Genomic DNA, 27,085 nt, shown 5'->3' with positions numbered 1-27,085 from the left:
TCTGACTCTCTCTGTCTCTGTCAAGAAAAAAAGGTTTGAAAGAAAGCAAAACAGATTTTGGTAGAAAACAAAGAAGATAAGAGATAGAGCTATTCCATTATATACCAATAGAAGGTTGTATGAAATGTGGCATGCAAATTTTTCCCCTTTTGAAAATACTGAGGACTAGGAAAGAGGGAAATAGGAACTGTAGGGGGAAGATAGATAGAGAAGTAAAAATGGTTGTCATCTAAAGGAGTCAGTTGCTGGGACTAAGGAAAATTCAGAGAACTCAGGACAGCAGAGTCTCTAGACTCTTAGGGACCAGGGTTGATGGTTCAGGGGAATGTTGAGAAGGGAGCTTGATAAATGTAAGGGATCAAGGTGTGTGACCCAAACTTACTTTTCTCTTATTAGGAGATGCTGTCCATGCTGGGAGACCAGAGCAACAACTACAACAATGAAGAGTTTCCTGATCTAACTATGTTTCCCTCCTTTTCAGAATAGGACTATTGGGGTGAGGATAAAGGGGTAGGGGAAAAGAATCACCATTTGTTTTTAGAAAACAAATCTTTTTTATAAACAGAAAAAAGTTCCTCTCCATTCCCTTCCCTCACCCCAGTGTATCTCCTTTCCCTTCTGGCTCCCCTGCCCTCTTGCCTCTGACATAATTTATAGACGAGCTGGAGCGAATCCTCAAGGCTTTGGGGACCCTTTGAAAAATTGAGGCTGGGTGAGGTTTAAAATGCCTTTCCTTATGTTTCCTGACCAGAAATTTATACAGAGATGATTTGTGCTAGGGTCAAAGAGCCAGTCAGAGAACCTGATGTCCACTAATTTGCCTTGTACTTTGGCTTGTTTTTGGAAAGAAATTCTGAGTAAGTGGGGAGAGGAGAAATGTCTTCATATTTGAGGACCATGAAACATGGTAGGTTTATATGGGCTTTTGGAATGAGAATATGTTCTTCCTACTGCCTGTGAGCAGTTCCTTTGGAAAAAATGTGAGTGAGGAAGTGAGAGAGAGAGAGAGAGAGAGAGAGAGAGAGAGAGAGAGTGTGTGTGTGTACAAGTTTTCTGTATTTGTTTCTTTCTCCCTATTAGGGAGTTATGCAAAATGTGTCACAGATTTTATCTTTGTCTTCTCTGTGTTTTTCAAAGAGTCCTAAGGAGTTAAATCTTCCAGGTATTTTCCACTTAGTATTGCAGCCAAAGGGTATTTAAATAAATGTCTTTGCTGCGCTTATATTGTTGCCCAGCCAATATGCAACTGGAAGCAAATACATAAGTCTTCTGTTGGTATGGTTGGTCTCTCATCAGACACACTTAGTGATAAAAGCTGGGTCATTCCTGCTTTTGGTGCTCTCGCCTTATAAGGAAAATCTGCAGCGTGACAAAAATGGGCTGGCAGGACACACACTCTTCGAAACCCCATACTTGGCCATAAGGGCAATGCTGCATTTTTCTGTCAGAACTCCCTATGTGTGCTCTGTGGAGGTTATTTCTGCACGGAAACTCAACTTCTTGGGTTAGCAGTCCCAGTAATAACTCTCACTGGTGGAGTTTAAACCAAATGCCAATCCTTCTTACAAAGTAGCCTCTTTCATCTCATTCTTACAGTATCCAATCTGGCAAGAAAGTGAGTTTTCAGTTTCTTCTGGGCCTATAGTTTTTTCCAATTTGCTCTCACTCCAGTCTTCAGATTGGGTTTTGCTTTATAGTGCAAGTGTAATCAATCCATGTGATAGATGGGCCTGGACTCCCACCCCGACAGGGTCACTTAGTAATTAACTATAGCCATATAAATGTGGGGATAGGTTACTACTATCACTCTCTGCCTTCCTCAGGTAACAGTCATGTGTAGCAGCCCTTTTTTTTTTTTAATTGGCTCAGGCCAGTCTCTTAAGTGCAAGACTGAATTAATAAGACGAAATTTTAAATGTAGCCATAGGGGACTGAGGAACACAGATGCCGTGGAGAGGCTGAGAGAATGTCATTATGGGGTTTCCCTCCCTCTTGTCTCCAGTCTGGTGCCAGGTAGTGGAGTGGAAAAGGAGACAGTTTATTTTTTTATTCTATGTGCACACATACAGTGTGTGTGTGTGTGTGTGAGTGTGTGTATGCACGCACACACACACACATATACATATATATACACAGACACACATATATATTTATCACAATTTAAGAAACCAAAAAGTTGAGTTTCCAGTGAAATCCTTGTTTTTTAATAATCGCCTGTTTTAAATGTGATCAGGACTATAATATTGTATAGTTATAGGGCTTTTGGGGAGGGGGGAGGGGAGAGGAGGGAAGGGAGAAGATGCTCTGGGGTTTTTTTTCTGCTTTTCCTTCAGGGTTTTATTTTTAATTGTTTTTTTCTTGTTGGCTATTTCTGTACTGCTGGCATCTGCTGAGTCTTACAGTGGCAAAAATAATGACATGTAGCAAGTATTTTAAAACAAAGTATTTTTCCTTTTGTAAACTTTGTGTTGTGTCATCTTGATTGCGGCTTTATTATTCCTTTGTAGCTCAGGAACAACAAACACCCGTACTAGTTGAATCTATAGACTTAGCTCCAAGTATACAAACATAAAGCATAATGTGTCTATAATTTCAGAAACGAGAAATCATAGTGCTTTGGTCACTGAGCATTCCTTGTTGTCCTCCTGATCCTGACTCATTCTGAGTGAAATCAGCAGGGACATCTGACGGTGGGATGGGGTTGGGGGATTGCCCATGTCCTTGGGAGCAGGGGAGAATTGGGACTTAAGACCAGTTGGACACATCTGGATTCCTTTCCCCACTACATCCCCCTCTTCTGAGAGAAAGGGAGTGAGGGATGGGGACATTTAAACTATTCAGGTCTGGGCCTGGTTTCCCTCTAGGTTCATTAGCAAGTCTTAAAACATATAGGCATAAACCTGTGTTTTTGAGAGTCTCTACATAAGCCAGCCAGAAACTGAATCTAGGGCTGTTTTATCCTTTTTGTTCCAAGAAACCTCTTTTCCTCTCCCCCCACATCTGTTTCTAGAAGAATGTGGAGTTTGGGAGTGTGGTGTAAGGACTGAACTAGACTCATGATCTATCACATGCCTGGGTAGTGGGAGAAGTGTGTGGAGAAGCTCATGTGACTGGACCTGGGTTGGGGATTTTAGTAACTGAGACATACTGTGCATCAGGCATGCTACCGTCAGAGTTTCAGCAACCAAGAAGTCTCATGTGAGTTTGTCAGTGCTATGGCATTGGTTAATGTGCTGTCATAAACTACCAAGAATACTGTTTTAGGTTACTTTTAGAACAGTTTCATCTGGACTTTCTGGGCATATCCTTCCTCAGCAAAACTATGTTAGGCTGGGAGAGCTATTCCGCTGTATGGAAGAAATGACAACAGTTAGCAAACAAGCTTATAAAACAAATAATTTTGAAGCCTGTGGCTTTCTTTATATACTCTTCTAGCCTCTAGTGTTGATTCCCTTATCTCTGATGTGTCAGACAAATTCAAAAACAAGTTTAAAAGTTGGAGCGCTAAGTAACAGGAAAACATATAATACTCCCAATATTATAAATAATAATAATAGAAGAGACCAGGACTTGTCCTTCTATCCACGAAAGAGAAGGTAAGCCCTAACCTGAGTATTGTGTATTGAGGTCTATTTTTGTTTGCCCTCAAAGACAATGTATATAAAAGCAACTGCCTGACTGGTGGTGGCACAATGGATAGAGTGTGGACCTGGGATGCTGAGGTCCCAGGTTCTAAACCCCAAGGTTGGGGGGCTTGAGAACAGGCTTGCCAGCTTGAGTGTGGGGTCACCGGCTTGAGCATGGTATCATCAATGTGATTCCATGGTTGCTTGCTTGAGCCCAAAGGTCTCTGGCTTGAGCAAGGGGTCATGGCTCACCTACCCCCGCCCCCCCCCACTGCCGTATGAGAAGCAGTTAATGAAAAACAACTATAGTGCCACAACTATGAGTTGATGCTTATCTCTCCCTTCCCATCTCTCAAAAATATAAAAAGCAACTTTCCACTCTGGCTCACATACTCCACATGCATACAGAAACTGCAAATTCGCTGCCTCCTTCCCTCCTCCCTAATTCCTCTCTTCAGCCTTTCTATGCCCACTTCCCTCCCCTATTCAAATTTTCCAGCCAAAAGCTGGAGCTGACTTCCGCAACTCTGATGGAATAAATCCAGCACTCCTAGTCATCTGCCCACATTATCCACACTTCCCTGCGGAAACGAGCCCAGAGAACAGATGCCCGCCATCAGGTAACATTTTCAATTTCCTAGATCTTTCAGCATTTCATTCCTGCCAATTCTACAGTTTTCGGAATGTAGTGACTTGGGGATTAAACTAAACTTTGTAGGCTGCATATGAAAACAAGGAGGCGCTTCTTAGCATATTCCCTAGCTGAATAAAATCTGCCAGGAAATCTTTAGGATTCCTTCTGTGATTTGTATGTATACATGGTTGTGAGTGGAAACAATGAATAAGAATCCTTTACCTACCCCTCACTTTAAAGAGTCAAAGGATTAACTTCTAGTGGGAGATGGAGCGGTGCAGGAAGGTGGTGGCTCAGTACATCCTACTTAGACATCTCACAGCCCTTAGCACCCAGCACATTCAATGTCCTGCTGTATTCATCAGTGTGCTCAGATTACACAGGAATGGACTTAAATTCAAAAATCATGCAAGCCGTATGACTTGCTACCAACTAAACTGTTCTTAAAATGGAGGACATGTAATTAAGCCGCTGCAAGGGTTAAAGGTAAAGCAAACTTCTGAAAAGTTGTGGATTTAAGGATCGTAGAACATTAATTTTCTGTCTAACCTTTTCACAGACTTCGGTCTGAGGTTTTTTGTCCTGTGAGGCAGTCACAGAGGTTTTTGTTGTTAGAAAAAGAAAATGGTCCTGCCCACAGCAGCTGGTTGAGATTAGGACAGTTTCCTGCTTGAGGAGGGAGCAGGAAGAGAAAGGAGGAAGAAGTACATAAGACCAAGGAGACAGTAAAATATTCTCTCATAGTTAGAGAACAGGAAGTAGTTAACTTTTCCCTTGTCCTTTCCTGGCAAGGTCTGGGAAAATATCAGAATTTAGGCCTGGAAAAGGATCAGGACGCAAAAGTTAGTTGAAAATCTCTCCTTTGTATAGTCTCCAACCACCATCATCCCACCCTGCACTTAACTATACTGCTCACAAAAATTAGGGGATATTTCAAAAATGAATATGAAGCCATGAAATATTCCCTAATTTTTGTGAGTGGTTTACTTACTTTGTCTATCTCTTCCAAATCTGCTGGGGGTGGTGGAGGAGACAGCTGCTGAACCCATGCTGATTGATTATGCCTTTTCTATCCTGTTTCAGGTTGTCAATGCAAGTGTGTGTGTGTGTGTGTGTGTGTGTGTGTGTGTGTGTGTGTGTGTGTGTGTGTGTGTGTGTGTTTGAATCTCCCTAGGTCAAAATACAGATGTACCTGCACCCTATCCAAAAGGCTTCCTATCACTGGTTTATCATACAGACTTCACATTCAGTTCTTTGTCTATCTTCTTCATAAAGCCTAGTTTTGTTTTGTTTTGTTTTTTTTTGGGGGGGGGGTTGTTTGTTTGTTTGTTTTGCCTCATAGTCCAGAGGAAGAAGTTCTTAAGTTCAGGTTCATTAACTCCCTAGAATTATTGTGTATGCCTGCATTTTTCTGGCAAGAGCGGTTATATAAAGGGTCACAATTTTTTTTTTTTTTTTTTTTTTTTTTGTATTTTTCTGAAGCTGGAAACGGGGAGAGACAGACTCCCGCATGCGCCTGACCGGATCCACCTGGCACGCCCACCAGGGGCGATGCTCTGCCCACCAGGGGGCGATGCTCCGCCCCTCGGGGGCATCGCTGTGCTGTGCCCAGAGCCACTCTAGCGCCTGGGGCAGAGGCTAAGGAGCCATCCCCAGCGCCCGGGCCATCTTTGCTTCAGTGGAGCCTTGGCTGTGGGAGGGGAAGAGAGACAGAAAGGAAGGAGGGGGTGGGGGTGGAGAAGCAAATGGGCGCTTCTCCTATGTGCCCTGGCCGGTAATCGGACCCGGGTCCTCCGCATGCCAGGCCGACGCTCTACCGCTGAGCCAACCGGCCAGGGCTTTTTTTTTTTTTTTTTTGCTTTTCAAAGGAGTCTATATGACTCCGTAGGTTAAGAACCACCTGTCTGGGAATATGACTCCAGGAATTTACTCCTCCCTAATTATCCCCTTGCCCAGGATGTGGGGGCTCAAGGTTCTGCTTTTGCTGCCCATGGTGATCTTTGCTCTGTACCCTGAGGAGATACTGGACACCCAGTGGGAGCTGTGGAAGAAGACCTTCAAGAAGCAGTATAACAGCAAGGTGCCTGGGGACAGGGAAAGGAGTTTGTGGGAGGGCTGAAACCTGAGACCTCCAGTCCTAGCTTCCAGACTCCCTTCTATCCAAATAATTTAACCACTCCAACCATGCAAACCTACCTGCTTCCCTAACTGTTTACATACAATTTTTATTCCTACTCCTCAAGTCACCCTCCATCAAATCCTGTCCTTACTTTTCCTTATAGCTGTCTTAATATTTTTCTTTTGGGAAAACTCAGATTAATGCTGTTAATCCAAGCAACTTCTCTGTACATTTCTCCAGATTTTTGCATTCTATTATTTGAATATGTTTATATATTTTTTGCATGCTCTTAATAATCCCATAGTCATTTCCCAATTAGATTGTATACTCCCTTATTATTGTAAGTTTTATCATTTCTCCTAAAATCCTCCACAAGATGACATATGTAACTGCCCACAGGACACAGTCTATGCCAGCACTGACTATGCTCTTGTTTAGGTGGATGAAATATCTCGGCGTTTAATTTGGGAAAAAAACCTGAAGCATATTTCCATCCACAATCTTGAGGCCTCTCTTGGTGTCCATACATATGAACTGGCCATGAACCACTTGGGGGACATGGTGAGTTAAGCCTCAGCTCCTGACCTACCTTCCCTGTTTGCCTTAGTCTCTGCTTATGTCTGATCTCTTTCTTCTTTGTCCCAGACCAGTGAAGAGGTGGTTCAGAAAATGACTGGACTCAGAGTGCCCCTATCTCATTCCCGCAGTAATGACACCCTTTATATCCCAGACTGGGAAGGCAGAGCTCCAGACTCCATCGATTATCGAAAGAAGGGATATGTTACTTCTGTCAAAAATCAGGTACCTTCCTGTCTCCTGCGATTGGGTGTGTAAGCTGGCATGACCTCTTTCTTCCTTTTGCTCTTTGTTCTTCAGATAGGAGGGCAATAGGAAGCAGGATGATTAATTAAGGTTACTTCTCCCCATTCTATCATTTAACTCATCTCCTGTTTTTGTATATTTAGGTTGTTTCTGAGTTTCCCTTTTTTCAAATAGTAATGCTGTAAGCACCCTGTGCATATATTTTTGTACCCACATACAAATACTTATGCAAAATAAATCCTAAAATTAAAATTGCTAGGCCCTTTCCAAAAAAGTTTTTATTATCTTACATTCTTTTTTTTAAATTATTTTTATTCATTTTAGAGGGGAGAGAGAGAGAAGGGGGGAGGAGCAGGAAGCATCAACTCCCATATGTGCCTTGACCAGGCAAGCCCAGGGTTTTTGAACCGCCTACCTCAGCATTCCAGGTCGGTGCTTGATCTACTGCGCCACCACAGGTCAGGCCCTTACATTCTTATCAACATGAGAATATCAGCAACCTTAACAGTGTTGATTGTATTGATCAAGTGAACAATTGATTTAATATTCATTCAACAAACTTTTTTTTCCCTAGAACCTACCAGGTATGTGCTAGGCAATAGAGCTTCAACATGATTAAGATATAACCTGTGTCTCCAAGAAATCCTCAATCTTAAAAAGTGAAAAGAAAAAGAAAGAAAAATCTACAATCAATCTTAACAAACACTATTAATAACTAGCACTTATTATTATCTATAATTCACAAAGAAACTGAGGCACAGAGAGGTTTAGTAACTTGAAAGGCAAAAACCGTGGGCCAAACCAAAAACATGAGGCCGGTGTGTTCCAAAAAGAAAGTTTATTTTAAAAACACCTGGGTGGGCCTGACCTGTAGTGGCGCAATGGATAAGGCATCATCATGGAACACTGAGGTCTCTGGTTCGAAACTCTGGGCTTACCTGGTCAAGGCACATATGGGAGTTGATGTTTCATGCTCCTCCCCCTTCTCTTTCCCTTCTCTGTCTGTCTCTCCTCTCTAAAATGAATAAATAAAAATCTTAAGAAAATAAACAGCTACCGCCTGACCTGCGGTGGCGCAGTGGATAAAGCGTCGACCTGGAAATGCTGAGGTTGCCAGTTTGAAACCCTGGGCTTGCCTGGTCAAGGCACATATGGGAGTTGATGCTTCCAGCTCCTCCCCCCCTTCTCTCTCTCTGTCTCTCCTCTCTCTCTCTCTCTCTGTCTCTCCCTCTCCTCTCTAAAAAAAAATGAATAAATAAAATAAAAAAAATAAAAAATAAAAAATAAACAGCTACCATCACAAGACAATAGGAATTTTTTAAAAAATGCCTGGGTGCAGGAAGCTGAGACCAGCAAAGGATCCCTCCCGGAGGGAGGGATGGGATAGGTATTATATGGATTCATCCAAGGGCCTTGGGTGAAGGTTGCTGAAAGATAACTTCTTCTGTTTGTATTTGGGAGTGGCATCACATTCTTCAAAATTGTCTGCACCCTAATACAATTGTCTCTTATCAGTGTCCAGCTACAGGGGAGATGTGACCTGGATTACAGAGTAGGCAAGTCCTTCCTCCTTCAGGCCTGCATTGTTCTCAAGAAAGATGGTGGCTGAGTAGCCATTTATCTATTATAACTTATTCTAGGTCACAAATTTAAGTGGTTGCAAAGCCAGTACTCTGCTCTGCTATCCTACAGCTAATGGAACAATAGTAACAAAAGTTATTAATAGCAACAGAACAACAGGACTATGCAACAAATGTTTGTTTGTTTTTTTTTTTCATTTTTCTGAAGCTGGAAACAGGGAGAGACAGTCAGACAGACTCCCGCATGTGCCCGACCGGGATCCACCCGGCACGCCCACCAGGGGCAACGCTCTGCCCACCAGGGGGCGATGCTCTGCCCATCCTGGGCGTCGCCATGTTGTGACCAGAGCCACTCCAGCGCCTGAGGCAGAGGCCACAGAGCCATGCCCAGCGCCCGGGCCATCTTTGCTCCAGTGGAGCCTCGGCTGCGGGAGGGGAAGAGAGAGACAGAGAGGAAAGCGCGGCGGAGGGGTGGAGAAGCAAATGGGCGCTTCTCCTGTGTGCCCTGGCCGGGAATCGAACCCGGGTCCTCCGCACGCTAGGCCGACGCAACAAATGTTAAATGAAGAGAAATAGGAAGACTTCACAGCAAAGGGGACATGTGTGCTGAAAATTATAAAATCTATGGAATCTCATCAGGCAGGGAGAGGGAAGAAACAAAAAGTGTGAACAGCATGACTGACAGTTTTTCTGTTATGCCTCTCAGGGTCAATGTGGTTCCTGTTGGGCTTTTAGCTCTGTGGGTGCCCTGGAGGGCCAACTCAAGAAGAAAACTGGTAAACTCTTAAATCTGAGTCCTCAGAACCTGGTTGATTGTGTGTCTGAGAATGATGGCTGTGGAGGGGGCTACATGACCAATGCCTTCCAGTACGTGCAGAAGAACCAGGGCATTGACTCTGAGGATGCCTACCCGTACGTGGGACAGGTGAGACTCTGTCATGGCTCCTCCTGTCCCAGCATGATATTTTGTGCTAGAAACAGTTCCAGAAATGTTTTCTTTTGCCTTTTCTTGTTTTCTGGATGGGGTAATTATCCACAGAAGGCCAAGAAAATTCCCACAATTTAGGCTACCATAGATGATATCTGCCTCTCTGCCCTGAAGAAAAATAATAGATGAGTTATTCCAAAGATCTCCAAAGATCTCTGAGTTCTCTTTAAGCCTCTTCAACTTCTCTATTCCCATTACAAATTGAATTTCATGAATCATCTGGCTTTGTTTTGTATGATCTCAGTATAGGTTTTGAAAGATTTAAGCAACATGCTAACTTGTATAAAATGAGAAAAGAAACAAGTTGCTATATATTTATTGTAATTTTAGAGGTCAAGTCACTTCCACCTATAAGATCTTTTAGCAGTATGAAGGAGACCTTATCTAAAAGGAAGATTGAAGGGCTTTCTACAGTGTGTCTGTAAAGTCATGGTGCACTTTTGACCCGTCACAGGAAAGCAACAAAAGATGATAGAAATGTGAAATCTGCACCAAATAAAAGGAAAACTCTCCCAGTTTCATACCTATTCAGTGCAGTTCGATGTTGGCTCACGCACAGATTTTTTAGGGCTCCTTAGATAGCAATCCCATATAGCCTCTACAGACTCGTCACTGACTGATGGCCTACCAGAACGGGGTTTCTCCACCAAACTGCTGGTTTCCTTCAACTGCTTATCCCACCGAGTAATGTTATTCCTGTGCGGTGGCGCTTCGTTATAAATGCGCTGATATTCATGTTGCACTTTGGTCACGGATTCTAATTTAGCGAGCGAGCCACAGAACACACTGAACTTTCCTCTGTACCGTCCACATCTTGACTGGCATGGCCATGGGCTGCTACGCTGTATACACAGTGTTATGTCATCTGCGCATGCGCACATGCTGCCACATCATCCTACAGAAACTGCGAGGGTTTTCCTTTTATTTGGTGCAGATTTCACATTTCTGTCGTCTTTTTTGCTTTCCTGTGACTGGTCAAAAGTACACCATGACTTTACGGACACACTGTATATACACGGGTGGAGAGATAGTACTGTATATAGGGCCTTCCCAACAGAAGCCTTTGAAGAAGGGAGAGCAAGTTTTAGTAATGAAAATAGTAGCTATTGTGTGCTAAGCCATGTGCTTAGTGCGTTTTCTTGTTTAATCCTCTTAACAGCCCTGAGGTAGATGTATCCTCACTTTGTAAGTGAGGAAATTGGCACTAAGGTAGAACAGCTTACTCAAATTCTTATTCATACTACTAGTTATGTAGCAGAGCCAACATTTATCTACTAGATCTGTTTCTGTTGCAGACATTGCCAGGCATGTCTTCTACAAACATGTGCAAGAATTCTTTACTAGAATATAATAGCTTGGAACAGAATTGTCTTAAGTCTTAGGTTAAGTGCATCTTCAACTTTACTAGATAGGTAATGTCAAATGTTTTACCAAAGTACTTGGAAAAACTTATATTCTCACATTCAGTGTATAAGAAATCCCATTGATTCACATCTTTTTTATTTTTATTTATTGATTGATTGTGACAGAGACAGAGAGAGGGACAGATAGGGACAGACAGGGAGGGAGAGAGATGAGAAGCATCAAGTCTTCATTGCAGCACCTTAGTTCATTGATTGCTTTCTCATATGTGCCATGACTGGGGGTGGGGGGGTGGGTACAACAGAGTGAGTGACCCCTTGCTCAAACCATATGAGCCCACACTCAAGTCGGCGACCTTGGGGTTTTTGAACCTGGGTCCACCGCATCCCAGTCTGATGCACTATCTCCACTGAGTCACTGCCTGGTCAGGCTGATTCACATCTTTTTTAAAAAATGATTTTTCAGTTACAGTTGACATTCAATCTTGATGTGGCTTTTTTATACCCTTAGTTATAGGAGTTCTGTCCATCTAGTCTTCAGGTAGTTGTCAAGGGTAATTGTTCCGTAATTTAGTTATAATTTGATGTGGTCATGAGAGGAGGCGAGCACAGTGTTTACCTATCCCACCATCTTGACTGGAAGTCTCACATCTTCATCAATGTGTTTATGTGGCCATTTGCATTTCTTAAGTGAATTGATTTTTATATCTTTTTTGCCCACTTTAATTAGGTTATTTTCCTCTTTCTTACTGATTTTTAAGGATTTAAAAAAGATATCTGGGTACTAACACTTTGTGTTTTGTAGGGTCATGTTTGTCTTTTCACTCCCTTGATATTGTTCCATCCAGATAAAGTTCTTCATTTTAGTGTAGTTAAATGATTAGGTTTTTTTCCTTTGCAGTTTCTTCCTTTAAAAAAATCCAATAGCATCTGACCAGGCGGTGGCGCAGTGGATAGAGCATCAGACTGGGATGCGGAAGACCCAGGTTCGAGACCCCGAGGTCACCACCAGCTTGAGTGCGGGCTCATCTGGTTTGAGCAAAAACTCACCAGCTTGGACCCAAGGTCACTGGCTCCAGCATGGGGTTACTTGGTCTGCTGAAGGCCCGCGGTCAAGGCACATATGAGAAAGCAATCAGTGAACAACTAAGGTGTTGCAACGAAAAACTAATGATTGATGCTTCTCATCTCTCTCCGTTTCTGTCTGTCCCTATCTGTCCCTCTCTCTGACTCTCTCCTGTCTCTGTAAAAAAAAAAAAAAAATCCAATAGCAATGAGTTTTATTTATTCATGTTTAGTCATCTAAAATGATATTTGCTGCAGTAACATGCTCACTAGTGTAAATGACCAAACAAATCCATTTTACTGGATACTCAGCAGCCTACAAAGTAAAGTCATTTCAACACATCCTCATGACATTGGCCACATTAAAACAGCACTTTACTTTATAAATGCCACCCCATTATTATTCCATGTGGTAGGTTCTTAGCTGCCAAGTATGTAAGGCAGAGAAATTAGAGGTTGTACTTGGAAAAAATTTTCTTTAATCCACATACAGTTTTCAGAGCTGCTGGGTCCTATGTCCATGTTTGAATTGCAGGGCTGCTACCATCCTGTGCCCATTATAGTAAGAGCTGCTTAACAGATTAGTTTTATAATTCTCAATACATCTGATCAGTTAGTGAGATAACTTTAATTTGGCAAAATACTCTTTTTTAAACTGTCAAGTAACCTTTTGACAACTTTTTGTCATCAGTTAATATAAAAAAAATTAAACCCCAGCAGCATAGACAAAAGAAAAAGAGATTTATGCTTATAATCTTTCCATTTTGATTAATCCAGGAAGCCAATTTAAATGCTTATATAACTTAACTATATTACAGAAAAATAAATTAAATACTATCAGAATAATTGACCACTCATCATTGAAAAGCTTGAATCATTTATTCAGTACTAATATTAACCAGTTTTTTGATAGTTGAACTATTAGCTCAGAGACTGAGTAATTTAAATGAAAATTACATAGTATTTGAAACCCTATTTTGGACTAGAAGGAGCATCTGACTTCTAATTTCTGTTCTTCTGCCCCTCTCAAATGACCTCTTCAGCATTTTAGAGGAATGTAGAATGATTTTGGTTTCATAAATCAATTAAAATGAGAATTAGCCATGTAAGACACGTTCTATTTTTAACATTCTGAATCTTGGGCAACTGTTCTCTGTATCTAATTTACACTTTTTAAAAGCAATTATTGTCCAAAACTGAAAGAACTTATCTTTTCATATGAACATGTGGATGAATGGAAATGAAGAGATCTCATAAGACAGCCACCAGATTGTACAGGAGTTCATTCCTGCCATAATGCTGGTTATTCCGACTTTAAAATATCATCGCATGACATCCTTTTAAATCCATTCCCAAGATATTTTATTGTACTTATAGATCTGTCCAGTTTTGGTACTAGAAGGCCTCAAAGGCTTGGATCATACGACGGGGAACAAAGGATTCTTAAGAAGTCAGTAAGACAGCATATCATGTAATCTTAGAATATCATGTCAAGTGCCACAATTATAGAATATAATGGCTACCCAAGTCAAGGTGGTGTATTCTTTTTTGGCAATTCATTATTCTACAGATGACTCCTTCAAAACTGTAAAGCTATATCTATAGGAATACATTATCTAAATATTAACAATAATGGCCGCCCTCCCAGGCTCACATACACTGTAGGGCCAGAAGATGATTTGTGCTTTTAACAAAATCTTATTTTAGAAATCTTTCTCTACACTGAGGTAATAAAAATATTTTCTCTCTCTCCTTTTTAAGTTTTACAGTGTTTGTTTTCACAGTTTCAAAACCACCCTAAACTGATTTTTGTGTACAGTACAAGGTATTCAGGTTCATACTCTTTTTTTACAGTGGTCTATAATGGTGAGGATAGAACAGACCCTCTCTAGGGTAGGGACGGTTACTGCTCGTCACTTCACTGATGGCACATCATTATAAACACCGGTAGAGTTTCTCACCCATCAATTCATTGCCTATTGTTTTGTCTTAGTCCTAGTTCAGCCTTGTCTTTTTCCAGGATGAAAGTTGTATGTACAACCCAACAGGCAAGGCAGCTAAGTGCAGAGGGTACAAAGAGATCCCTGAGGGGAACGAGAAAGCCCTGAAGAGGGCAGTGGCCCGAGTGGGACCCATCGCTGTGGCCATTGATGCCAGCCTGACCTCCTTTCAGTTTTACAGCAAAGGTAAGGAGCTGTTTCTGTAGAGCATAGCTGTCTCTTCTATGTGGGTGTAGCAGCTTCTCAGAGAGCACTTAGCATTTTCAGTATTCAGGTTCCATATTCAGACTGAGTCTGCCAGAGAGAAACTAACTGGCCACAGCTTAGAGCATTTCTGATGTAAGCCCTGCTATCTGGGACAGGATTCTACAGAGGGTCGTCTAGGGTTGGAGAGGCCACAGGATGCTCCTGGGATTGCAGAAAGTTTCACATTGCTTGATTGTTTCCTAGGTGTGTATTATGATGAAAATTGTAATAGTGATAACCTGAACCACGCAGTTCTGGCAGTGGGATATGGGATCCAGAAGGGAAAGAAGCACTGGATAATTAAAAACAGGTAATGATGGGAGCACTATGTGTGTCAGTCAGTCACCCTCTTTTTTTTTTTTTTTTTTTTTTTTTTTTTTATATTTTTTTTATTTTTTTTTTTTTTCATTTTTTCTGAAGCTGGAAACAGGGAGAGACAGTCAGACAGACTCCCGCATGCGCCCAACCGGGATCCACCCGGCATGCCCACCATGGGGCGGCGCTCTGCCCACCAGGGGGCGATGCTCTGCCCATCCTGGGCGTCGCCATATTGCGACCAGAGCCACTCTAGCGCCTGGGGCAGAGGCCGAGGAGCCATCCCCAGCGCCCGGGCCATCTTTGCTCCAATGGAGCCTTGGCTGCGGGAGGGGAAGAGAGAGACAGAGAGGAAAGCGCGGCGGAGGGGTGGAGAAGCAAATGGGCGCTTCTCCTGTGTGCCCTGGCCGGGAATCGAACCCGGGTCCTCCGCACGCTAGGCCGACGCTCTACCGCTGAGCCAACCGGCCAGGGCCAGTCACCCTCTTAACACTCCTGCTTCCTAATACTCCTTTCTCTCAAATCAAGAGAAAGTTGTCTTGGACTTTTCAGCTCTACCTTCCTAATCAGAGGCTATTCGAACATTTCATGGCCAGACACTAGTACTCAGTGTGTGTTTGGGCAGCTGCTCATGTGTAAAGTGCTTAGTCACAAGTGAGCAGGTTGTCTGCCTTCAGTGACTTCACAGTCCCCTAAGAAAGACAGAGCAACAGAATAGAAAGTAGCACCAAGATCAGCAGGACCTTTTGGAATGACAGGTATTTTTCCTCCATTGTGAACAATTTCATATGAAGTTTCCCCTCATCGGTCTGTCTGTAAGCAGTAGGGAAAATGTAAAGGTTTAAGACCCCCTGTGCAGCTTTTTGCCCTTCTAGATCCATGTAGGATAGACATACAGAAGAACTGGCCAAAGATTTTGAAGTATGTGAAGAAAAATGCTTTTCAGAAAGTAGATATGCATAACAACAAAATTAGTGTTTCCTTCTCTATTATTGGGAACAAATAAAAACTACAGGGTATCTTGGCTTCCTTGTGGCATTTGAGAGGGGACAGGTTTAAAGAATTATACTTTTCCCTTCCTCTTTGGTCAACACCAGCCTGGCAACAACACTAGTTATATTTTCTGTCCTTGGTGCGCTCCAAGGAACAAGAGTCCTAAACTCTGTGGAGTTCACAGGCCAGGGCAGTGGTGGAACCAAATTGGGCTGCTTCCTGGAGAGCTCCTAGATAGAATGTGAGATTGGGAGTTGCTTCAAACTTGAAGCAACTTTTTATATCACAGTCCAGCTGAGCACTTTCCTAGGAAGGTGTACCCTTTCCCAAAGCTTCCATCCTGTGTTCTCCCTTCCACAACTCCCAGCCCCAAGTACTTACTATATCCTTTCTTGATCAGGTGCATCCAAGAGAGCTAGGAGGAATAAGGGACATACTCAGGCATGACCAGGATCACTGGGGAGCCATGGAGAAGGGAACAGGGAGAGGGTACATGTCTTAAGTAAAATTTAACAGTATTTGCGGTTTGGGAGAAAGGACAAAAAACTCAACACAATTTAGAAAGGTATATAGACCAATTCTTTCTCTCTTTCTCTCTAGTCTTGTTTTTCTCCACTTGTTTTCTTAGCAATCTTATCCATTCTCATAGCTTCATTCCTCTCTTCTAGAGGTTTTATTTCCAAACCCACATCACAAATTTCATCCTCTCTTGCCTCTTTCTTATGCTCTAGACCAGGGGTCTCAAACTCGCGGCCCACGGGCCCCATGCGGCCCGCCGAACAATTTTGTGCAGCCCGCAGACTAATCCACGAAGTTCAAAATATTTTGGATAAAATTAAGTAAGCCTAGGGGCCTACTTGTATTTTTCATTTCTCTAGCATCCTAGCTAGAGATTAGCTTAGTTAACAGCAGTTGTGATGCGAACTACAGTTTCTGGTCGTTTTGTGACACTGAGTAAACTGCATGTACAATTGTGCTTGTTGTACTGATTTTTTTTTGTTTTCAACTGCAGTGAGAAAAATGTTGCGTAACAGTTGCCTTTTGTAGACCTAGTGCGGCCAGCCGAATGGCTGTGATCTTGCTTTGCGGCCCACATGCTGAGTTGAGTTTGAGACCCCTGCTCTAGACTGATGTTTTCAAGGTTACTCTTAAAAAATATTCAGATCACTGACCAGGCGGTGGTGCAGTGGATAATGTCGGACTGGGATGCGGAAGGATCCGGGTTTGAGACCCCGAGGTCGCCAGCTTGAGTGCGGGCTCATCTGGCTTGAGCAAAAAAAGCTCACCAGCTTAGACCCAAGGTTGCTGGCTTGAGTAAGGGGTTAGTTACTCAGTCTGCTGAAGGCCCACAGTCAAGGCACATATGAGAAAGCAATTAATGAACAACTAAGGTGTCACAACAAAAAACTGATGATTGATGCTTCTCATCTCTCTCTGTTCCTGTCTGTCTTTCCCTATCTATCCCTCTCTGACTCTCTCTCTGTCCCTGTAAAAAAGAAAAAAAAAAAGAATTCAGATCATATGACTCTCCCAGTGAGAAACTTTTAGGTCTCCCCCACAGTGATGGGCCACAGAGTCCAGTCTTTAGCCTGGCAGTAAAAGTAACTTAGCCTGATCTCTATCTATCTTACCAGACATACATCTCATTACACCGTCAGGCACCCTATTTTTCAGTTAAAAGATCTTTTTTTTTTTTTTACAGCGACAGTCAGAGAAAGGGATAGATAGGGACAGACAGAAATGGAGAGAGATGAGAAGCATCAATCATCAGTTTTTCATTGCAACACCTTAGTTGTTCATTGACTGCTTTCTCATATGTGCCTTGACCTCAGGCCTTCAGCAGACCAAGTGACCCCTTGCTCGAGCCAGCGACCTTGGGTCCAAGCTGGTGAGCTTTGCTCAAACCAGATGAGTTCGTGCTCAAGCTGGCGACCTCGGGGTCTCGAACCTGGGTCCTCCGCTTCCCAGTCTGACACTCTATCCACTGTGCCACCTCCTGATCAGGCTCAGTTATAAGAAATTAACACATGTTCCATGCCCCCCTGACCCTGTGACTTATTTCACACTCCTCCACTGGCATCCCATTTCCACAGGTCCCAGCTCTAGCCAGCTTTTAGGCTCAGCTCAAATGCCATCTCTTACATTATGTCTTTTGTGACCCTCTTGATCAGAAACAATCTCTCCTACCTTTGAGATCTGTAGTATTACTCTATCCATTTCTTGACTTTAAACTCTTTAAAGGTAAAAACTGTCTTATTCATTTTGTATACCATTAGTTCTTAGCATAATACTTAGTGCTTTAATGGATAAAGACTGAGTGTACTGAGTATTTTTCTTGGTTGATCCCACAGCTGGGGAGAAAAATGGGGAAACAAAGGCTATATCCTCATGGCTCGCAATAAGAACAACGCTTGTGGCATTGCCAACCTGGCCAGCTTCCCCAAGATGTGACTTCAGCCAGCACACCCCATCCTGCTCTTCCATTCCTTCCATGATGGTGCAATGAAGTGATGTACTTTGGAAGGGAGTCTGGTGTGACTTTCTTGAAGCAGATGTAGTGATACAGAGATTGGTCATTCAGCATCCCCATTTGTGCTTCAAGTGAAGTCTCCACCCAAGGACTTTATGTTCCACGGTGGCCACATGAGAATTTCCCAAACAGGCTTGCAGATGTGACTACAGCCTGCCACGACTGTGTTGTCCTGGGGGTACAAATTGTTAGAAGGTATAGATCTTCAGGTAGGCTAGATTCTCATTCACTGGGTCGAGTTAGCTTTGAACACTCTAGGGGACTAAGGTGATCTGACTTGTCAATCCCAAGGTAGTAATATCTATGTTTTACACTCCAATTCCTAAATCTATTCAACAATTTTTGGTACAAGTTAACATAAAAATAGTGGGTTTTTTACTTCTTTGAATTTTTAAAGTAAACCAAGTATTTATCTCTTGTGTATAGCTGACTAAATAGCTACTTAGAAACCATTCATTTTGTGTTGGATACTATGCTAGGTGTTGGAGACAAAAACGTGAATAAAACATATTCCTTATATTTGATGTGCTCATAGTTTCGTGGGTTTTTTTGGTGTGTTTGTTTTTTTGGGTTTTTTTTGCTGTGCTCATAGTTTGTTTGGAGAGACCACGTAAACAACTGATCTTAATTCACTTATTTGTTCATTCCTTCCACCAACTTCTATTAAGTGCTTACTCTGTACTAAGAACTGTGCTAAATTTCAGGGATTAAATGGATATAAGAAAATTTCACTATTTAATTCCATTTTAGTGGGTTAAATGGCACACACATAAACCTGAGTCTTGAAAAATATCTTATGGCCCTCTAAAGTTCTAGAGCCTAAACTTATGCTGTTGCCAGAAGAGGAAATTGAAACTCTTTATAATGGTTTCCAAACAATATTCTAAAAATATTTAACTGTCTAATAATATATTTGCATAACTGGTTTTATCATTTTTCACAAAATGCTTATTACCACTAGAAATAATTCACATTTATTAAATGCCAACCATGTATCAGGCACTATTTAATTTTATTCTATGCAAGATTATTTGTTTTTGTATGTTAATATTTATTACCATGTAGTATGTAGTGTATTTAAAGATATGATGATAAAATAAATTAGTAAGATATAGCACAGACTTGTGACAGACATACAAACAACTAATAATACCAACTATAACGAATAAATACAAAGTATGAAATATGGGATTTTAGATGAGGCTTCATTGAGAATAGAGTTTTGAAAGATCTGAAAGGGTAGAGAAAATAGGGAGGGAGTGGGGGGAGGGGAGAGAAGGCATTATCAGGCCAAAGGTTCTGGGTGAACAAAGGCACCAAGAGAGCTGTGTGTGTGAACCTTGAGGGCAGGATGGCTCAAGTATGGGGTGCAAAGGCATATGTGATAGTGTTGAGGTGAGGCAAGCAGGTTGGAGGAGAGCCGTGGAAGAGGCCTTCCACGTTTCAGGAAGTATATATCATACTTATATTTATAGACACAGGCATTTAGAAGGCATCAGGTATTTTTGAGCAGGAGAGAGACATGATCAGATCTATATTTAGGAATATTCCTCTGGCAGTGGTGTAAAGAACCAATAACAGATGAAGAACAAAATAAAAATGCAAGAAACTGAAGGGAAAGCAACATGGGGGAGACACTTGCACATACTCTATTTCTTTGCAAAGGATACTTCAAGAATTATTGTTACTGGCACAGGCTTGAAATTCGTGTTGTCAGTCGCCTTTTTTTTTTTTTTTTTTTTTTTTTTTGCCAGTTTCAAGAGACAGCAATCAAGTAGGTATAAGAACATCTTTAATTCAAATTGCAGCAACTTGAGAAGGCAGAGGATTCCTGTCCAAAAGAACTGCCTTAACAGTCTTGGTTTACTGGCCAGTCTTTTGGGAGGTTAGTAACTCATTATAGAGCATGCAGTTAGTCACATAGCACTGTGTGGGAGGCGGGAGTCTGGTTTGCAGGAATGCCTCCCCAGAATGTCCTTCGGACACTGGCACAGTTCTGTCTGGTAACCTTGATGTTGCTCCAGAATGCTCAGGGTCTGGCACTTCTGGGAACTTGCTGCAAGAGAACTTGCTATTTTCTTAGGCAACAAAGTAAATTAAGATTTGTAAACTAAACTTTTTTTTTAATTAATTTTTTTTATGAAATGACATTTTTTAAATTTATTATTATTATTTTATTTATTCATTTAGAGAGGAGAGAGAGAGACAGAGAGAGAGAGAAGGGGGGAGGAGCTGGAAGCATCAACTCCCATATGTGCCTTGACCAGGCAAGCCCAGGGTTTCGAACCGGCAACCTCAGCATTTCCAGGTCAACGCTTTATCCACTGCGCCACCACAGGTCAGGCTTCATTGGATTTCTAAGTAAAGGCTAGGGAGACATTAAGAGAGAATACAGTGTGTCCATAAAGTCATGGTGCACTTTTGACCAGTCACACGAAAGCAACAAAAGATGACAGAAATGTGAAATCTGCACCAAATAAAAGGAAAAACCCTCCCAGTTTTTGTAGGATGATGTGGCAGCTTGTGTGCATGAGCAGATGATGATGTAACACCATGTATACAGCAGAGCAGCCCACGGCCATGCCAGTCGAAATGTGGACAGTATAGAGGAAAGTTCAGTGTGTTCTGTGGCTCGCTAAATTCGAATCCGTGACCAAAGTGCGACGTGAATATCGGCGCGTTTATAACAAAGCGTCATGACATTAATCACTTAAAACAGAATCACAGACGTTATTCACTCTGTCACACCAGACATCCTTACCCGTGTGTGGCAAGAACTTCACTAACATTTGGATGTGTGTAGGGCAACAAATGGAGCCCACATCAAACTGCACTGAATAGGTATGAAACTGGGAGAGTTTTCCTTTTATTTGGTGCAGATTTCACATTTCTATCATTTTTTTTTTTTTTTTTTTTTTTACAGAGACAGAGTGAGTCAGAGAGAGGGATAGACAGGGACAGACAGACAGGAACGGAGAGATGAGAAGCATCAATCATTAGTTTTTCATTGCGCTTTGCGACACCTTAGTTGTTCATTGATTGCTTTCTCATATGTGCCTTGACCGCAGGCCTTCAGCAGACCGAGTAACCCCTTGCTGGAGCCAGCGACCTTGGGTTCAAGCTGGTGGGCTTTTTCCTCAAACCAGATGAGCCCGCACTCAAGCTGGTGACCTTGGGGTCTCGAACCCGGGTCCTCCGCATCCCAGTTCAATGCTCTATCCACTGCGCCACTGCCTGGTCAGGCAGCATACTAGATTATTAAACAAAGTTCAAACCAATATAACAGTTTTCAAAATCAAATTCTTACAGTCACAAATGTTCTTAACACATTAACGTCTGGTCAGGCTCTATCGTCTTTTGTTGCTTTCCTGTGACTGGTCAAAAGTGCACCATGACTTTATGGACACACTATAGTAAACAGATTAACTAATTTCCTAACCTTTACATATCTCCTATTCATTATAGCTAAAAAGCTACTATTATTACCAAAGACAAATTTCTCAGTTTTGGGCTCCCCTATCAGAATAACTCTTAAACTTTTTTGAAGCTTGAGTATAAGTTTGACAGATAGGGTGTTAGGAAAAGGCATTGCAGACCCAAAGAAGAACATACTCAAATATGTAGGCAGGAGAGAGCATGTTCAGTGATCTGGAACTAGATTTTCTTGAGCTTTGAAAGAACCAAAGACAAACTTGAGAGATGTCAGATTCCCTACTAGGCAAATCTACACAGTTCTGTTATTGTGATTTAGAATGTTTTCCCTTCTGCTAAAGAACATCCTTTAGAATTTCCTTTTGTATGGATATGTGGTCAATAAACTTACTCCATTCCTATATGTATATGGGTTTATTTCTAGATTTTCTATTCTGGTACATTAATATGTATATCTATATTTGACTGAAATCACACTTTTATAATGTGTTTTAATATCTGTTGCAATAATAGGATTGCCTGACCAGGCAATGTTGCAGTGGATAAAGCGTCGGACTGGGATGCAGAGGACCCAGATTCGAGACCCTGAGGTCGCCAGCTTGAATGCGGGCTCATCTGGTTTGAGCAAAAGCCCACCGGCTTGAACCCCCAAGGTCGCTGGCTCCAGCAAGGGGTTATTCGGTCTGCTGAAGGTCCACAGTCAAGGCACAAATGAGAAAGCAATCAATGAACAACTAAGGTGTTGCAATGCGCAATGAAAAACTAATGATTGATGCTTCTCATCTCTCTCCGTACCTGTCTGTCCCTGTCTATCCCTCTCTCTCACTCTATCTCTGTAAAAAAAAAAAAAAAAAAATCTAATAGTATTAGTCATCCCCTTAATACTTTAAGTATTAAAAAATCCTCTTCTAGATTTTTCCCTGAATATTCTTGCTTTTTACTTTTTCCATGTGATCTTTAGAATCAACTTGTCATCAAAATCCCTGCCAGTATTTTTATTTGGATCAAATTAAATATATATCTTTAAATTAGGGAAAATTGACCTCTTTATACTTCTGAATCTTCCCATCTAAGAATAAGAGATGCTTCCTCATTTTTTCAAGTAGTCTGTTGTGCCATTCTTATAGATACAGCACAGTTCTTACTATTTTTTCTGGGAGTTTCTTTTATTATTTTTGAAATTTAAATGGAGTCTTTTCTGATATAATTTCTGATTAGACATATATTGAAAGCTATTGATTTTTGTTAGACTGGTTTTTGTACTCAGCTACCTTACCTTGAATTCTCTGTTTATATGTTTTTCAGTTGATTCTCCTGGATGCTTTTGGATATATAAGTGTATCATCTACAGAGGTAAATATTACCCCTTCCTTTCTTTTTTTTTTTCCAAGCTTTTTTTTTTTTTTTTTTTTTTTTAACAGAGACAGAGAGGGGGACAGATAGGGACAGACAGACAGGAAGAGAGAGAGATGAGAAGCATCAATTCTTTATTGTGGCTCCTTAGTTGTTTGTTGACTGTTTTCTCATACCCCTTCCTTTCTGATTTGTACCTCTAATTTGTTTCTTGTCTGTTTGCATCAGGAAAGATGTACATAATTTATTTAACTAAGCCCCAATAAATCAACATTTATATTGTTTCCAGTGTTCTAAGAAACTATTCATGCTTGATATTCTGACACGTTTGTAAATAATCATATAATCAAGTGTCATTATATATTTTTATTACATTTTTAAAATTATTTTTTTAGAGAGAGAGGAAGGAAGATGGATAGATAGTTGTTTCACTTATTCATGGTTTTATCAGCTGATTCCCACCTGTGTGTAGCAGGAATCAAGGGGGTACAGAGACGCCCAGATGAGTTGATGAAGGAAGTAACATTTTAATAGCAGGCAGAGCAGCGTGACCCCAAAAGAAGCAATAAACCACGAATTCCCCGAAGTTAAATTTCTTACATCTTATATACCTTTTACAGAATACATATGTTCATGCAAGGGGCTTGTGATCCCTTTGTCTAGAGATATACGTCACTCTTATGATTTCAGGAGGGAAGGGTAAGTTTTGATGGGGGAAGGGGTTTCCAGACCACTGGTCTCAGCTACGTACAAGTCCTGTTCTTCTTGCTTTGTTTTAGAGCCAGCTCCAGGCACCCTTTCAGAGAACTGTAGTTAATCTATAACTGGCTGACTCAGTTACCCCTCCAGGTTCCTTTCCCTTGCATTCTTCTCTTCCTTCTCAGGGAAGGGGGGCCTGCCTCTCCTTCCTCATGTTGACTAGGGATCAACCAGCAGACGTATCAGGACAGTGCTCCATCAACTGAGCCACTGGTCGGGCTACTTTTCTTTTTTTTTTTTTTCTTTTTTTTTTTGTATTTTTCTGAAGCTGGAAACGGAGAGACAGTCAGACAGACTCCCGCATGCGCCCGACCAGGATCCACCCGGCACGCCCACCAGGGGCTACGCCCTGCCCACCAGGGGGCGATGCTCTGCCCCTCCGGGGCGTGACTGCCACAACCAGAGCCACTCTAGCGCCTGGGGCAGAGGCCAAGGAGCCATCCCCAGCGCCTGGGCCATCTTTGCTCCAATGGAGCCTTGGCTGCGGGAGGGGAATAGAGAGACAGAGAGGAAGGAGGGGGGGTGGAGAAGCAAATGAGCGCTTCTCCTGTGTGCCCTGGCTGGGAATCAAACCCAGGTCCCCCGCACGCCAGGCCGACGCTCTACCGCTGAGCCAACCGGCCAGGGCCTACTTTTATTTCTTTAATAATGACAATATTATCTAACAGTTTAGCTTTACTGTGCAGACCCTACCATGTTAAATGCCTTACACATGATACCCATATTATTGCTGTATTATAGACATCAGGTAGTTTGGCCAAGTTCACCAACCTAGTAAGTGGCTGAGCCAGGATTCAGACCTCTTTTTTTTTTTTGTATTTTTCCGAAGCTGGAAATGGGGAGAGACAGTCAGACAGACTCCCGCATGCACCCGACCAGGATCCACCCCGCTCGCCCACCAGGGGGCGATGCTCTGCCCCTCAGGGGCGTCGCTTTGTTGTGACCAGAGCCACTCTAGCGCCTGGGGCAGAGGCCGAGGAGCCATCCTCAGCGCCTGGGCCATCTTTGCTCCAATGGAGCCTCTGCTGCGGGAGGGGAAGAGAGAGACAGAGAGGAAGTGGAGGGGGAGGGGTGGAGAAGCAGATGGGCGCTTCTCCTGTGTGCCCTGGCCGGGAATCGAACCCAGGACCCCTGCACGCCAGGCCGACGCTCTACCACTGAGCCAACCGGCCAGGGCCTCTTTTTTTTATCTCTAATTACCAATCTTGTTTCATCTTCCCCTACTTTTTTTTTTATTTTTAGAGCAAATCCCTGATATCGTTTCACTCATAAATACTCATCATACCTCTCTGAGTAAAGAATTTATCTTTACATTAGCATACCTAAAAAATTGATTGATTTTAGAGAGAGAGGAAGTGGGGAGAAGGGGGGAGAGAAAGAGGGAGACATATATTTGTTGTTCCATGCATTCATTGGTTGACTCTTGTATGTGCCCCAACCAGGGATCGAACCTACACCCTTGTGCATCTCTAACCAATTGAAACTACCTGGCCGGAGAACAACTGTTTCTTAATACCATTCAATATTTAGTCCATTTTAAATTTCTCCATTTATTTAAAAGTATCTTTTTCCTGTTAGTTAACTCAAATCAGTATCCAAATAGTTTTACACATTGCATTTGGTTGTTATTAAGTCTCCTGTTGTCTTTCATAGTCACTTCCCTACCTGTACTCCCTCCAAGCATACATTCTTTTTTTCTTCTGGTGCATTTCAAGGAAAAGCGAGGTCATTTGTTCAGTAGAATATCTCATACTCTAGATATGGCCAACTGTTTGTTCTTTCTGAATCCAAAGTCCTAGTGTTCTTAACTGCAATATACACTGTACTCTGTTTCACACCATCCTTCATACATGTTATGAGAAGGAAATAAAACTTACAAGTGACAGTCCATTAAACTTTCAGTGGTACAGTATTGGGCAAATGAGTTTGTAAAATGTGATTTTTATGCTCACTGTTAAAAATGGCATTGCCCGCGTGCATGAATTGCGTTGCCCAGGTGATACTACCAATTACCTTCCTGCTTGGGAAGGGGCTTTGTTATGCTAATGTGTGCTGGAGGAGGGGTTTCGCACCAAAATGTTTTAAGGAAAAGAAGAAGAAGTAGGAGGAGGCCACGTTTTTTCAGAGAAAGAAGCAGCCAAGATGGCGGGGTGCTGAAGGAGAAGCCAGTTTGTGCAGAGATAAGGAGATGGAGAACCAGAGGGGACTGAGCTGGTGGGGGCCTTTGATTCTAGGAAAACCCGGATGTGTCAGTAGCTTTGTGAGTGCTGAATGAGTGGGTTTTGGTGCCCTGTGTGTTTTTACTCACCTGCCGGGTGTGAGGCTAGAATAAAAGAAATGGCCCACCATTTCTTGGCTCCGCTGTTTTTCTACTATATGCCTGAATTCAATGAGAACCTGCATATGCATGGCTGTGACGGTGGCGACTACTGGCCCTGCATAGAGGTATAGAAATCCTGAACAGTTTTATTCCAGTTTACAGTACATATCCTTTTGGCTGAACTTTGAGACTCTTCTGCCCTAGAAAAGCCTTTATGAGTCATTGACAGGCTTCATAATATTTTATAAGCTAGGTTTGTCCAAGGACTTCAGGAACCTAGTTCTTCACCTTCAGGCATTTATAGCCCAAAGGCTTGATTTCCTAAGACTATATGTGTAGATTTGACGGTAAAAATAATATGCTTTTGCAGATGACAATTCAAATACATAAAAAAATTCTAAGGAATTTACTGAAAAACTATTAGAACTAATAAATGAGCTCAGCAAAGTTTCAGGGTGTAAGATCAATACACAAGTCATTTTTATTTCTATACAGAGCAGTGAACAAAATGAAAATTAAGAAAACAATTCCATTTATAATAACATCAAAAAGAATAAAATACTAAGGAACAAATTTAACTAAAGAAGTACAAAACTTGTACTCTGAAAACTGTAAGATACTGTTGAAACTCAGAAGACCTAAATAAGTGGAAGGACATCCCATGGTCATGGATTGGAAGGTAATATTAAGATGGCAATACTCCCCAAATGCATTTATCAATTCAAAACAATCTCTACCAAAATCCCAGCTGGCTTCTTTGTAAAAATTGACAAGCTGACCCTAAAATTCATATGGGCATTCAAGGTGTAAGATCGGTGGATAATGGGGGAAGGTCACGTGAGGAACACAGGAACTTTGGCTAGGATCGACCACAACCAAGCGCGCCAAAGGAAACTTCCCAGGAGTCCTTGGGAAAAAAGCAACTGTCAGTCAGTGAGATTT

General features: G+C 42.0%; 2 protein-coding genes across 9 annotated transcripts in view; both read left to right on the top strand.

Moving 5' to 3' along the window:
• ARNT (aryl hydrocarbon receptor nuclear translocator) overlaps window positions 1–710 on the top strand; it is an 86,812-nt gene extending 86,102 nt beyond the window's left edge. For all 7 annotated transcript variants that reach the window (XM_066377424.1, XM_066377427.1, XM_066377429.1 and 4 more), the window contains one exon: window positions 397–710. In XM_066377424.1, the coding sequence (XP_066233521.1) occupies window positions 397–486 (90 nt within the window). In that variant the 3' untranslated portion in view covers window positions 487–710. The remainder of the gene's footprint in view (window positions 1–396) is intronic.
• A 1,857-nt stretch (window positions 711–2,567) lies between these two features.
• CTSK (cathepsin K) lies at window positions 2,568–18,798 on the top strand. Of its 2 annotated transcripts, none has more exons than XM_066377439.1 (8): window positions 2,568–4,246; window positions 6,217–6,340; window positions 6,818–6,940; window positions 7,025–7,180; window positions 9,488–9,706; window positions 14,216–14,381; window positions 14,646–14,751; window positions 18,101–18,798. In XM_066377439.1, exons 1-8 carry the CDS (start codon window positions 4,233–4,235, stop codon window positions 18,198–18,200), a joined length of 1,008 nt encoding a protein of 335 aa, XP_066233536.1. In that variant the 5' UTR covers window positions 2,568–4,232; the 3' UTR covers window positions 18,201–18,798. The 2 variants fall into 2 exon arrangements, with proteins under 2 accessions (XP_066233536.1, XP_066233535.1); XM_066377438.1 differs by having other exon boundaries at window positions 6,129–6,340.
• Window positions 18,799–27,085: the final 8,287 nt, after the last annotated feature.

This window comes from Saccopteryx leptura, chromosome 3, assembly GCF_036850995.1.
Source record: "Saccopteryx leptura isolate mSacLep1 chromosome 3, mSacLep1_pri_phased_curated, whole genome shotgun sequence".
In the NCBI taxonomy this organism is placed as follows: Eukaryota; Metazoa; Chordata; class Mammalia; order Chiroptera; family Emballonuridae; genus Saccopteryx; species Saccopteryx leptura.
The sequence above is the reverse complement of the archived record's forward strand: the minus strand, read 5'-3'. Positions and strand labels throughout refer to the sequence as shown.

Coding starts and splice junctions, on each gene's coding strand:
- CTSK (XM_066377438.1), top strand. CDS start 6,173: ATGACTCCAGGAATTTACTCCTCCCTAATTATCCCCTTGCCCAGGATG. Junction 9,707..14,215: donor CCTACCCGTACGTGGGACAG/GTGAGACTCTGT, acceptor GTCTTTTTCCAG/GATGAAAGTTGTATGTACAA. Junction 14,382..14,645: donor CTTTCAGTTTTACAGCAAAG/GTAAGGAGCTGT, acceptor ATTGTTTCCTAG/GTGTGTATTATGATGAAAAT.